Source organism: Prionailurus bengalensis, chromosome B3 (assembly GCF_016509475.1).
Source record: "Prionailurus bengalensis isolate Pbe53 chromosome B3, Fcat_Pben_1.1_paternal_pri, whole genome shotgun sequence".
NCBI lineage: Eukaryota > Metazoa > Chordata > Mammalia > Carnivora > Felidae > Prionailurus > Prionailurus bengalensis.
In genome coordinates, this window is record NC_057355.1 from 118,898,322 (window position 1) to 118,910,477 (window position 12,156).

Sequence of the window (12,156 nt, forward strand, 5' to 3'; positions counted from 1 at the left end):
GGCGCTACATGGTGGAGCAGGGAACTTCCCTGTTCTGACGCTTGTTCCAGCGTCTTTTTTTTTTTTTTTTTTTTTTTTTTAATTTTTTTTTTTCAACGTTAATTTATTTTTGGGACAGAGAGAGACAGTGCATGAACGGGGGAGGGGCAGAGAGAGAGGGAGACACAGAATCGGAAACAGGCTCCAGGCTCTGAGCCATCAGCCCAGAGCCTGACGCGGGGCTCGAACTCCCGGACCGCGAGATCGTGACCTGGCTGAAGTCGGATGCTTAACCAACTGCGCCACCCAGGCGCCCCTGTTCCAGCGTCTTTAAAAGGAGTGAGACCCGAAGAAAGAAGCCCCATGTCTGTATCCCTACTAGTTATTCCATAGGCAGGCATTGTCTATTTGTCTCCATGAGTTGGCAGTCAAACCAGTCTTTCTGTCTTGCTGTGTGTTTCCTCACCAGGTGAACTCTGTGTGCTGGGCCTCGCTGAATCACTTGGATTCCCACATTCTGTATCTTTTGGCAGACGAAGAGGTTTGGTGGGCAGGCCAGGCCCTGATGAGGAGCTGAGTGTCTGTGGGGTTTGTGAGGTGGCGTCCTAGGGGCCAGAGGTCTGCACCATTTTGTGTGCACATCTCACCCTTTAGGAAGGAGCATTGCAGCTAGGTAGAGAACAAAGATTCCCATGGAGCACAGAGAAGTAGTCGAGGTCCCAGGGTGACATTGATGTCACTATGTGCCATCACTGTTAAGATCTGTAAAAGAACTGGGGCACCTGAGTGGCTCAGTCAGTTGAGCGTCTGACTTCGGCTCAGGTCATGATCTCGTGGTTCGTGAGTTCGAGCCCCACATCAGGCTCTGTGCTGACAGCTCGGAACCTGGAGTCTGCTTCAGATTCTGTGTCTCCCTCTCTCTCTGCCCCTCCCCTGTTCACACTCTGTCTCTCTCTCCTTCAAAAATAAATAAACATTAAAAAGAAAAAAAGATCTGTAAAAGAATAGTAAAGCCTTAGGCAGAAACCCCACATCCTCCTGAGGTGGAGGAGGAACTCAGAGCTGCAGTGGTTTGAGGGTGGGCTGGACCCCTTGCGGGGGAAAGGCTGAGGACGTACATCAGTAAAAGGGATTCCTTTGGCATTGGACATGAGTGTGTGGGCTCTGTCCCTGGGGTCCCTGCCAGACACGGCCTTCTTTAGAGCCCTCTTCTTGTAGCCTCTTCCCTCTCAGAGAGCGATCAGGGTTCTTCTACTAGGAGCACTGGAGCGTAGTTTCAGGCTAGCTAGACCCTTCCCCTGGAGTCCCTGAGGGCTCTTGATGCACAAGACACCTGTCTGTCTCGTGCTTCTGAGAGTAATATTGTTTGAGCCAGAGCCACACATTCATATGTCTTGTCCTTGGTTTCATTTCCATAATAAATGAGTTCTTGAAACTATGTGACCACTCATTGTACCTAACACCTATTTCATGAGTTGTCACGAGGCTAATATTAGTTAATGTCTATGAATGCACTTAGCACAGTGCTTGTCACATCATGGGTCCTCAACAAATAATGGTTTCAAATAATTGGAACCTGTTGGGGTTTTTTAATTTGTTCTATGGCACTCTGTCTCTCTTTTTTTATTTTTATTTACTTTGAGAGAGAGAGAGAGTGTGTGAGTGGGGAAGGGACAGAGAGAAAGAGAATCCCAAGTAGGCTCTGTGCTGTTAGTGCAGAGCCACACGCAGGGCTGAAACTCACAAACCGTGAGATCATGACCTGAGCTGAAATCAAGAGTGAGATGCTTAACTGACCGAGCCACCTAGGCACCCCCACGGCACTCTGTTTTTAAAACATTTTATTTTATTTTAAAACACTCTATTTTAAAAACACAGATTCAGGTTATACATTTTATATAAGACACACAAAATTGTGTGTGTTCTGTAAATTGAAAATTCTATGTGGCTTTCATTTGATGCGATTCTGTGGAAGGATAAGGCCACCTGTTACTGTGATGTTACAAGAGGACAGAAGAGACCAAGTCTTAAAGGAGAGAAAACAACCTTGCTCTCATTTCTGATCTTAAAACAGGATAACATTTTCCCATGTTTCTCTCCTTAGGCTAAGGAGAGGATAAAAATCCATATAATTAGTTTTAAAGATACGGTCTGTGGTAGCTTCATCAGCTACTTGCCCTCTGGTGATCATTTCAGGTAATCTTCAGGCTTCTGTGCACCCGCTGCTTCTGCTGAGGGTCCTGGAACTCATTTAGACCTGTCCTCTGCATTTTCCCCCCAAAGAACGGTGGGAGGTTTGATTGAAGTTGTACTTAACTGGGCTTTTCAATAACCTGTGGCCTATTAAAGGGTTAAATCTAATACTGACCCCCGTTAGTATCCTATAGGGTTTAAGGGTAACCTGGGTCTTAGTCCTACCTAGTAACTGAAAGTGCATCTGGGTAGGGACTCCCTCCCCGCATCCTCACCCTCCAAACCCAGAAGGAAAAGAGGTTTCTTTAGGAAGGGCTAAAGAACCCTGGGCTGCCCAGCTCCAGTGTTATTATTTATGGCTTCAGCACTCTCCATACTGCTGTATTTAACATGAGGCTTACCACCCAAGGCAGTGTGATGTGTACACATCACACATTCAGACGATCAGTAATGTTGCTTGATTGCTTTGCAGGTATTTACATTTTTCACTGAGGTATGTGTTCATTCCTCCAAAATCTGTTGAGTTTATATGCAATCCCTGTGCAAGGTGCTAGAAATGGCAGCGCAGCAGGTGCTCAGTCTGTATAGTGAGTCCGTGGGGCAATTGGATGCAAGCGGGAGAAAGGGGTTAGGGTGGCCTTCCTGGAGGTGATCCCATACAGAAAGGAGGGGACAGAGCTCACAGCAGAAGGAAGAAGCAGAAGGGAGCTTGCACATTGCACAGCAGTAAGTGGTCTGATGTCTGAAGTCTCTGGCAAGGTGGGGCCCTGGCTGCTGGAATGTTCTAGAAGATTGTGGCCATGGAGGTATTTCTTACAAAGTAGTGTGGGCAAGAGACTGGCAATGGTGAGACCTCAGGCAGAGAGCTGCTGCAAGACCGAGGGCAGGGGAGAGGGTGGGATGGATGAGCAGGAGTGGAGGAGAGGCATGCGTCCAAGAGGCTTAGGATCTAGGCCAGGGAATGGAGGTGGAAGAGAAGGTCTGAGGAGGGAACTCCTAGAGGGCGGTTGTGGAGGCCACGAAGGAGCGTGTGGTTGGAAAGTGTCGTGTGGCCACAAGTAAGACTGGAAAGTGTTGATGGGAGTGAGAAACAGTTCGCTGGAGACCTTGGGGAGAACACCTGATTGGAAGAGGAGTGTCAGACCTGGGTTTCAGTGAGTGAAGAGTGACAGGAGGGCAAGGAGGTAGAGAAACACAGACTCCTGTTGAGAGAATTCTGCCTGTGAAGGGAGAGGAGCCAGAGCAGTCGGAAGACAGATGGCCCGGTAGACATGCGGAGGCAGTTCAAAGGAAAGGAAACCCAAATGGCTGTGATCTGATGGATCAGCACATCCAGTTGTAGCCCAGGAAACTCCAGTTAAAATGAGATGTCACTTTATACCCGTTCAGATGAGCAAAAGTTTTAAAAATCTGATAGTGCCCGGTTCGGCAGATGGGGGAAACTGCTGGTGTAAGTAAATTGATAGGACCCTTTAAGTTGCAACCCCTTGTGACCCCACAGTTCCACACTGGGTTTAGACACTAGAGCCTGTTTGCAAACTGCAAGTCATGACCTCTGCCGTTCGTGAGCAGCACTTTTTTTTTTTTTTTTAATGAAACAGACTAGAAAAGAATCGGTTCCATATTTAGTAAGAGTAAATATTTTCTAAAACTTCTGTTTCAGTTATTTGCGTGAATGCAGTGCGTGGTAGCGTAAAATCAAACTCCTAGAGTGGGTTCAAGAAAACACTGCTTTAAAGCAGCCTCCCACATATGGAGCAGGACACAGGGACACTGGAGGGGATGCTCATTCCAGCAGCAGAGAAAAAAAAAAAAAAACAACAGAACAAGTTAAGTACCCATCAGCAGATGAATTGTATATTCATCCACAGTGAAAGTGAAGGAACAGGAGCTACAAGCTTTAATACAGATGAATCTAGAAGACAGCAAGATGGAAAAGTTGTAGAAGATACTCTAAGAAAATAGAGCATGGCCCAGACCTCAGACCAATTTTAGAATGTGATTCTGGGTAGGGGAAGCATTGGACTGGGGAGGGGTCAGAGAGTCTTTTAACTGTGACATATTTTTCCTTTTAAAACATCGGAAACTGGGGTGCCTGGGTGGCTCAGTTGGTTAGGTGTCCCACTTCAGCTCAGGTCACAATCTCACAGTTTATGAGTTCAAGCCCTGTGTCAGGCTCTGCTGACAGCTCAGGCCTGGAACCTGCTTCGGATTCTGTGTCTCCCTCTCTCTTCCTGCTCTTTCTCTCTCTCTCTCTCTCTCTCTCTCTCTCTCTCTCTCTCTCTCCCTCTCTGTCTCTCTCTCTCAAGTAAACAAACTTTAAAAAAAAGTTTAAAGAAAAAAAAATCTGAAACTAAATCTAGAAAATGTAAGCGTGTTAAATCTGGCTCACGGCGTTACAGTTTCTTGAAGGGTACTAATGCCCATTCTCTTCCCAGAGGAGAGCCTTGTACTTGACTGCCCTTAACAGCTTTCTAGGTTGTGCCTCATGGGAATCGCAGAGACTCCAGGCTGTGCCACCCTGCTCCCAGCATCGCTGTTTGTCAGTAGTCACCCAGGTACCGGGGCCTTTTCCTTTGGATAAGGAGGTGCTCTGAAGGAGGTCTTGGTCCCTGCCTCCTAGGAGCTGCAGTCACAAGAACGGTGTAGACTCCGTGGTGAAGGTTGGGGCAGGAGGTGTGGGGACCGCAGAGTGGGTGGGGACAGCCTACAGAAGCACAGTAGGATTCTGTAAACTGGACCCAGGATTGGTACTAGAAGCAGGTGCATCTTTACACACCCCTCCATTGACCCCTTCGTTGGGGTCACCTCAGCCAGAACAGTTAGGAAGAGTATGTAATGAGTGCAAGAGATCAGAGTATTTATTTGGACTTCCTGCACAGACCATGCAGAAAAGCATGGCAGGTGCTGCTGGGGATGTTTGCATTCTGTGTGCCTGAAGGCAGTTGGACTTCTCCTTCCTGGCAGCATTCTGGATATTAAGTTTTCAGTCTTTCAGAGAATTAGGATCAGTTAGACGAGGGTCAGACCTCTAAGAGTGCAGGGCTTCGGGTAGACCTGGCGTGGGTCCCGGCTCTGCCCCTTACCAACTCGAACAGATGGCTTAACTCCGTGAAGAGAACACCTACCGCAGCAGGTTACGTGGAGGATATGAGGCACACTTAGCCCGCTGCCTGCCGTTTCATCGTACAGCAAGCTTACGTGGCAGGAGCATGTGTCATCCCGTTTTATAGATGAGGAAAGTGAGGCGAAGAGAGGTTCAGAATTTGCCTTACAAAACTAATCTATGGTGTCATAAGTCAGGAGAGTGATTCTCTTTAAGGAAGGGTAGGGAGATGGTAATTGGGAGGGTTATCAAGGTACTGGAATATTTTGCTTTTTAACCTAGATGATGGTATAGCTATACTTACCTTGTGCTAGCTCATTAAACTATATACTTGGAATTTGTTATCAATTTTGTTATCACTTTAAAAGCTTATTTTAAAAATGTTTTCCTTGAGATCACACATCTAATAGTGTGATGTGGGATTGAAACCCTCTTGTAAAAACACCACACTGCTTCTCTGACGGCAGTTAGTAGTTCTAATGCTACTACTGGGAAGTCGGGAAAGATGTGCTTATTATCAGAATGACCACTTTTGAGCCAGGTACCCCAGTGGAGTGTCTCTTTTTTGCTACCACAAAACCCAGAATGGGGCCAAGATATAGATCCTTCTGACCAGTCATTCCTGGAGGTTTCCCAGAACTAGTGGTCACTGGCCTGGCAGCATAGAGAGGAGATCTTCGTCCCTCCAGGGCAGCGACCCTTTATAGTCACTGTTCCCATCAACAGGAGAACGGCCCGGCATGCTCTGCAGTTTCCGGATCCCTGGGGCCTGGTCCTGTGCATGGTCCCTGAACATCCAGGCAAATAACTGCTTCAGTACAGGTGAGCCATGACTGACTCCGCAGGTTCCCAGCGTAAAGAATTTCAGACTTCAAACTCCCTGTCCAGGCTGTGAGTGATCCTTGTCTCTCTGTCCCATCCCTATTTCTGTCAGGCTTGTCTCGGCGAGTCCTAGTGACCAACGTGGTGACAGGACACCGGCAGTCATTTGGGACCAGCAGCGATGTCTTGGCCCAGCAGTTTGCTCTCATGGTTGGTTGGATTGGGAAGGGGGCAGTATAAAGTTTCCCAAGATTGGAAATTTTGCTGGACTGAAAATGGCTTCCTGTGTGGTATCTGGTTGTCCCTCTCTTTCAGGGGAAAAAAGGACATCAGAGAGGATTAATGGTTTACTTGGTGATTGTATGTGCACTGGAGGAAAGTTTGCTGACTCAGAAAGGCCTGGCTAAACTGGCTTTTGGTTTTGGTTTTGTTTGGGTTTTGGGTTTTTTTTTATAAGTGCAAAAAGGTGATTTTCTTAAAGCACAGGGACAGGGCCAACAGCAGGAAGCTGCCTAAACTGGCTTTAAACAACTTCCTATTTAAATGAATTGTTAGTACTTCTTAAGTACTGGGAGTAGCCATCAGGACAAGTAATTTTTTTGACATATAAATAAAGTCTCAATTCATAACACTAAATAGCCTCATACCTAGCTTTCAATTTACATATTTTAAATTTTAACAAAATTCTAGTCATTCCTACTTTTCAGAGACTTCCCCCATTAAAAAATGCCATCTTTGTTTAAAAGCCTGGAGGAGTGTGCAGACTGCCAACCTGCCGTCTTCTGGAAGCACAGAAGTGTTTCTGCATGTTTCATGTTTCTGCAGCCTTCTGCCCTCTGTTTGGGACTCCATGGCTTCCCTGGATGTCTCATCTCTCCTACTCCATACTCCCACCCTCGCTTCTCACAAAGGACCTGCCTTGGTGGAGATAAGGCGCCATCACGTGGGCTTCACAGAATGAGGCCTAAGGGTCCAGTGCAGCCAGTGGGGAGGACACTGGAAGACACATGGGGTCCAGTTCTCTTACCCTTTCCTAAGGAACTCTTCCGGCTACACTGAGGCTCAAATCCCCACCAAGCCATCAACCCACACCTCTGATCCCGGGGCTGAGAGAGGGGTGCGAGACAGGCCTTCTGTTCTGGAAGGCACACCCCTCCCAGCCTTAGAGGAGGAGGTACCAACCAGTGCCTTTTTCCATAGGCTCCTTTGCTGTTTAATGGCTGTCGTTCTGGGGAGATCTTTGCCATTGATCTGCGTTGTCGAAATCAGGGCAAGGGCTGGAAGGCCACCCGCCTGTTCCACGACTCAGCAGTGACCTCTGTGCAGATCCTCCAAGAAGAGCAAAACCTGATGGCATCTGACATGGCGGGAACGGTAGGGTAGCACTGACTCTTTCGGGCCACTGCAGCCACTGGCCCAGAGTTCTGCCAGATGAAGGGCTCTTCAGAAGAGACCCTCATGCAAGACAGTAGCAAGGGAAAGGCAGTTGTGGGCTGTGCAGAGGTGGGACCCCAGCCCGATCTAGACAGACACAAAACTGGTTTTGATGCTTTTGAAACTTAAGATTTTCCTAACCTGGAGAGGTGTTTGGACACCACCTTGTCCTCCCTGGCTTCCGCGCCTACGTTCGCTAGTGTGCCTGCCAGACTCTTTCTGATGGCCCCTTGTGCTTTCCACAGATCAAGCTGTGGGACCTGAGAACCACTAAGTGTATAAGGCAATACGAAGGTCATGTGAACGAGTACGCCTACCTGCCCCTGCACGTGCATGAGGAAGAAGGCATCGTGGTAGCAGGTACCTAGGGAGGGGGAGATATTCTGTCCTGTCAAATAAAACGGCAGAGGGGGAAATTACTCCAAATCTGAACTGAATACTTGGGACTGTGGACTCCTGAGGTCAGGGGGACCAGATGGGACGTAGAGTAGGACATGAGTAAGCAGCAGTTAAACATCCACCAGTTGGACAGCCCTTTGTCCCCATGTTAGTGGGACAACATCACCTCAGTAACAGGCAGGTTAGGTGCAATAAAATATAGCAGCTTGGGAGACCTGGGTGTCCACCTGGTCAGCATTCAGTGGGACCCTTAGCCCATCCTGTTGAAAAGCTTGGGCTCCCTGTTCTTTGAGCTCACTTTCTAGCAGAGGATGCTGAGAAAAGAAATTCAGGTCATTGTAACAGCACTGGTTCCTGGTCCCCTTAACACAGTCCATGGGGATCCATGATCTGCACAACAGGAGCTGAAATGTCTAGCCGCTGCTTTGAAAGGAGCTACAGGTTGATCACAGGTTTTGAGTTTCTGGGCTACAAAATGTTCTGATAGCATGAAAGCTCAGTGGTTTGACAAATTAAATAGTAGGCCCTTGACAGAAGGAATACGTTCTTGGTCTTGACAAGTCCTCACATTTGCAAATAAGCCTACAGAATGTGCTTGTTCCCCACGCCCAAGAAGCATCACTTGGTTAGGACTTTCTCAGGCTGATTTACTACTCTCACCGCCAGCAGCAGTTAGCTTCCTGCTTAGGCCTAGTTTCCATAAGTTTTCATCTAAGAAGAACTTCTGTGTTCTGGATAATAGAAAAGAGAGAAGCCCCGTTGAGAGGCAGACCTGGGTATGTGGGCTAGCTGCAGTAATCGGTGAACTGTGCGGCCTGAATCCATCCACAGCCGAGGGAGTGCACCGTCTCGGCTGACCACAGGCACAGATGTGAAATCCGGGAAACCCTAAGGTCTGCCCTGCTTTCCTCGGAAGCTCTCCAGTAGTGTAGACCGCGTCTGGCCTGCCGCAGCCAGTGGTTGTTAGGTGCCACATCCCTCACAGCTCTGGGCCCTAAAGACTTACGTGGTCTGACACACTGAGCCATCGAACCAGAAACAGCACAGGGCACCTGGGTGGCTCAGTCGAGCCTCCGACTCTTGGTTTTGGCTCAGGTCACGAGCTCACAGTTTTAAGAGCTTGAGCCCCACATCCACGCTGCCGGCAAGGAGCCCGCTTGGGATTCTCTGCCCCTCTCTCTCCACCCCTCCCCTACTCACGCCCTCTCAAAATAAACTTTAAAAAAAGATTTTTTTTTTTTTTTGAATGTTTAAAAAAATTTCTTTAAACTAGAAAAAGCTCTGGGGAGCGTCTTCACCTGATTTGTCCCCGGGATGCATTAAAGTGAAGAGGTCTTCCTGGTCACTATTTCACAAACAGGAAATCCGTTGCAGTCACCCTCTTGAACAGCCCTTGACAAGAGAAGCAGAGCGCCCACCTGTTAGCTGACATGCCTGGGGCACCATCCAAGGCGTCGCCAGCCAACGCATCTGTTGGAATACCTGCAACTGGTGGTGCTTCTAGAGCACAGGAAGACCTGGAACTTTGATTTTCGAGAAGTGCATGTTATCGGCAGAAATAGTTTCCATTTGCATTTGTGCTTTGGCTCCCGTGGAGTCCTTTTTAGCCTTAGGAATTGCGAGAAGCCATGGCCACACGTATACACGTTCTCCTGTGCATCCTCTCACTAACCTGCTGTGTATCTTCCCTCTTTCTTAGTGGGCCAGGACTGCTACACGAGAATCTGGAGCTTCCATGATGCCTGCCTGCTGAGAACCATACCTTCCCCACACCCCACCTCCAAGTCTGACATCCCCAGTGTGGCCTTCTCGTCTCGGCTCGGGGGCTTCCGGGGAGCCCCAGGGTTGCTCATGGCCGTCCAGCAGGACCTTTACTGTTTCTCCTACAGCTAATTCCACGGGGTGCAACCCAGAGGGATGTGGACTTGACTTACGGGAGTGAGGAGCAGCCATGCCTCTGCCACAATTCCTGTTTCCAGTGAGGGCATTTTAAATGGGTGCTCTGTGTACACAGATCCCATCCATCCGGCTGCTGGGAAGAGGTGCTATGTTTTAAGTGGAGACACTTCAGTAAAGTTATTCCAGTTAAGTTGTGAGCTCAGAGAGCTCAGAAGTCCTTTTCATAAAAGGTACTTGTTTCCTGTTGAATTCCTTAGAATAGCCTGTGCCCCACTCCCCTCTCCTCCTCCCCGGCCCTTTTCAAACAAAAACTCTGCTAAGGGCTGAAGATTGGCAGTAACTGAAGTTTTCTTTCACCAAAAGCCCTTTCAAGAAGGGTAATGAGATTGGGTGAGACTGTTAGTGTAGTCAGTGCCTGGGTCCCAGAAAGGTGTGCGCCTGGGCTGGAGAAAGCTGGGGAGAAGGGGAAGCGGGGAGTCCTTTCTCTGAGTCTCTCGAGAAAGATTGAAGGCTGGATTGCGGGGGGTGGTCATTAAAAAGCCTTCTCGGACTCATTCAACATCAGTGGCAGATCTTGGATCCCCCTTTTATTACCATTCGTAGGCATTGGGAGGAAAAATGGGCCTTTCTAGATGCTAGAGGTTTTAAACAGGCCCTAGCATGCCTTTGTTGAGGCACCTCCCAGCATGTTAGGCACAACAGTTCCTATTCCCATTATGGTGATTTGAATGGCAGCTTCATGGGCCTCATCTCAAAGAAAATTGGTTTTCATTTTTTGTAATCTAGGAGAGGCAGTTTGTGAGCTGTTTATACAAAGTTTTCAAGAGCCTGTCTTTCTACCGAACAATAAACCAGAAAGAACGATGCGTCGTGTGTTGCTCTGTCAACGTTTAGAAGATCATGACGCTTGGCCGCTACGGCAACGAGCCAGCGCAGTAACGTCTACTCGGATCTTAGATGAGGAGTGGAGACCAGTTTTGATGGCTTTGCAAGAGAGCTTTCATTTTTTGTGCCTGCTTGAGGTGCGTGCCTCAAGAAGCCGGCCCCTATGGGCTACAACAGCAGGCTCCCCAGCTCCCCTCCTGCTAGGCTGTGGGGGGCTTGGCTGTGTCCCTCCACCCCAGGCCGCAGCCCCTGTTAGAACATAGTTCTGCACGTTCCAGCAGCTTCTACTTGTCTCTGCAGATCTACTAACTGCACCTCACTGTTGCTAGCCCAGGAACTTCAATTAAACTCTTCAGTTACTCCCTTGAGTGTTAGTTACATCTTGTTTTCCTGCCAGTACAATTTAATGTACAGAAAACCAAATCTGCCCCCCAAAAAAGATGAGCATATCAGGTTGGTCATCTGACAGATTGAGCTATTTACATGCTATATTTAAAAAAAATTTTTTAGTGCCTCATATTTTATAAAGATTTCCCCCATCTTACTTGATCCTTAACAACAACACACAAAGGAGTTACAGCAGTAGTAATAAAAATCATTAGCATCATTTTACAGGTGAAGAGGGCTGCGCACACAGACCTGTTCAGCGGGAACTGGAACTTGGAACTAGAAGATTAGAGACCATGTTCGGTGCTGCCCACGCACCTGTAGTCCCCGACAGTACTTGCGTATCACGGCTAGTGCTGCCGAGAAATCAGGAAGTGGCGTGGCGCACATGGGGGTGTGCAGTGCTAATCATTCACGTTTGATCACCCGGTAAATTTTTCTGGCGCTCACCAATGATGAGCTTACTAATTACCAGCATTCTGAAGTGTTTAGTTATTTAGACTTTGTCCCTGTATCTCTTCAACCCTGGCATATTGACCTGCACTTGGGTCCCAGGAAATTACATACACAGTTGAAGAGTTCAGGTGGCCACCATCACTGTGGGGTCTCTTGGAGTAACTTTGGTGGTGTGCCCCTGCCCAAGAGCACAACTAAGCATAAATGCTGAGCCATGAACCTAACATGCACTCATACTTTTGTCCCCTCAAGTTCAAAGTTAAACCGGTTCGTTCATTGCAGGATCTGCAGTTTAAAATCCCTGGTCCTGCTCATCTAATGCAGTTTTCCTCACAGTTCTACATTGTTTCTGTGGAGCTGAGAGCCCATGGGTGGCTCTTCAACCCAACTTTGATCTCTCCCCAAACAGTGGAGACAATAGGACCCCTCAGGAGAATACCAGGTGAGTTCTGACACGTATGGCCCCATCCCTTCTAAACTATTTAACACCTGTTTCATAGCCAAAGTTTCTTGTTGGTCAATCATTTTAGATTTCCCTTAGGCTTTTTAAAAGGAAGGGGGTGGTTCTTTAAAACCTCTGATTTCAACTCAGCAAA

At 48.0% G+C, this 12,156-nt stretch overlaps 1 protein-coding gene across 4 annotated transcripts in view; it reads left to right on the forward strand.

Annotated features, from left to right (window-relative positions):
* DCAF4 (DDB1 and CUL4 associated factor 4) overlaps window positions 1–10,698 on the forward strand; it is a 32,009-nt gene extending 21,311 nt beyond the window's left edge. For 3 of the 4 annotated variants that reach the window (XM_043556513.1, XM_043556514.1, XM_043556516.1), the window contains 7 exons: window positions 449–498; window positions 4,651–4,730; window positions 6,005–6,100; window positions 6,213–6,310; window positions 7,301–7,474; window positions 7,780–7,894; window positions 9,633–10,698. In XM_043556513.1, the coding sequence (XP_043412448.1) occupies window positions 449–498; window positions 4,651–4,730; window positions 6,005–6,100; window positions 6,213–6,310; window positions 7,301–7,474; window positions 7,780–7,894; window positions 9,633–9,826 (807 nt within the window). In that variant the 3' untranslated portion in view covers window positions 9,827–10,698. The remainder of the gene's footprint in view (window positions 1–448; window positions 499–4,650; window positions 4,731–6,004; window positions 6,101–6,212; window positions 6,311–7,300; window positions 7,475–7,779; window positions 7,895–9,632) is intronic. The other variant, XM_043556515.1, reaches the window with a different exon arrangement.
* The last annotated feature ends 1,458 nt before the right edge of the window (window positions 10,699–12,156 follow it).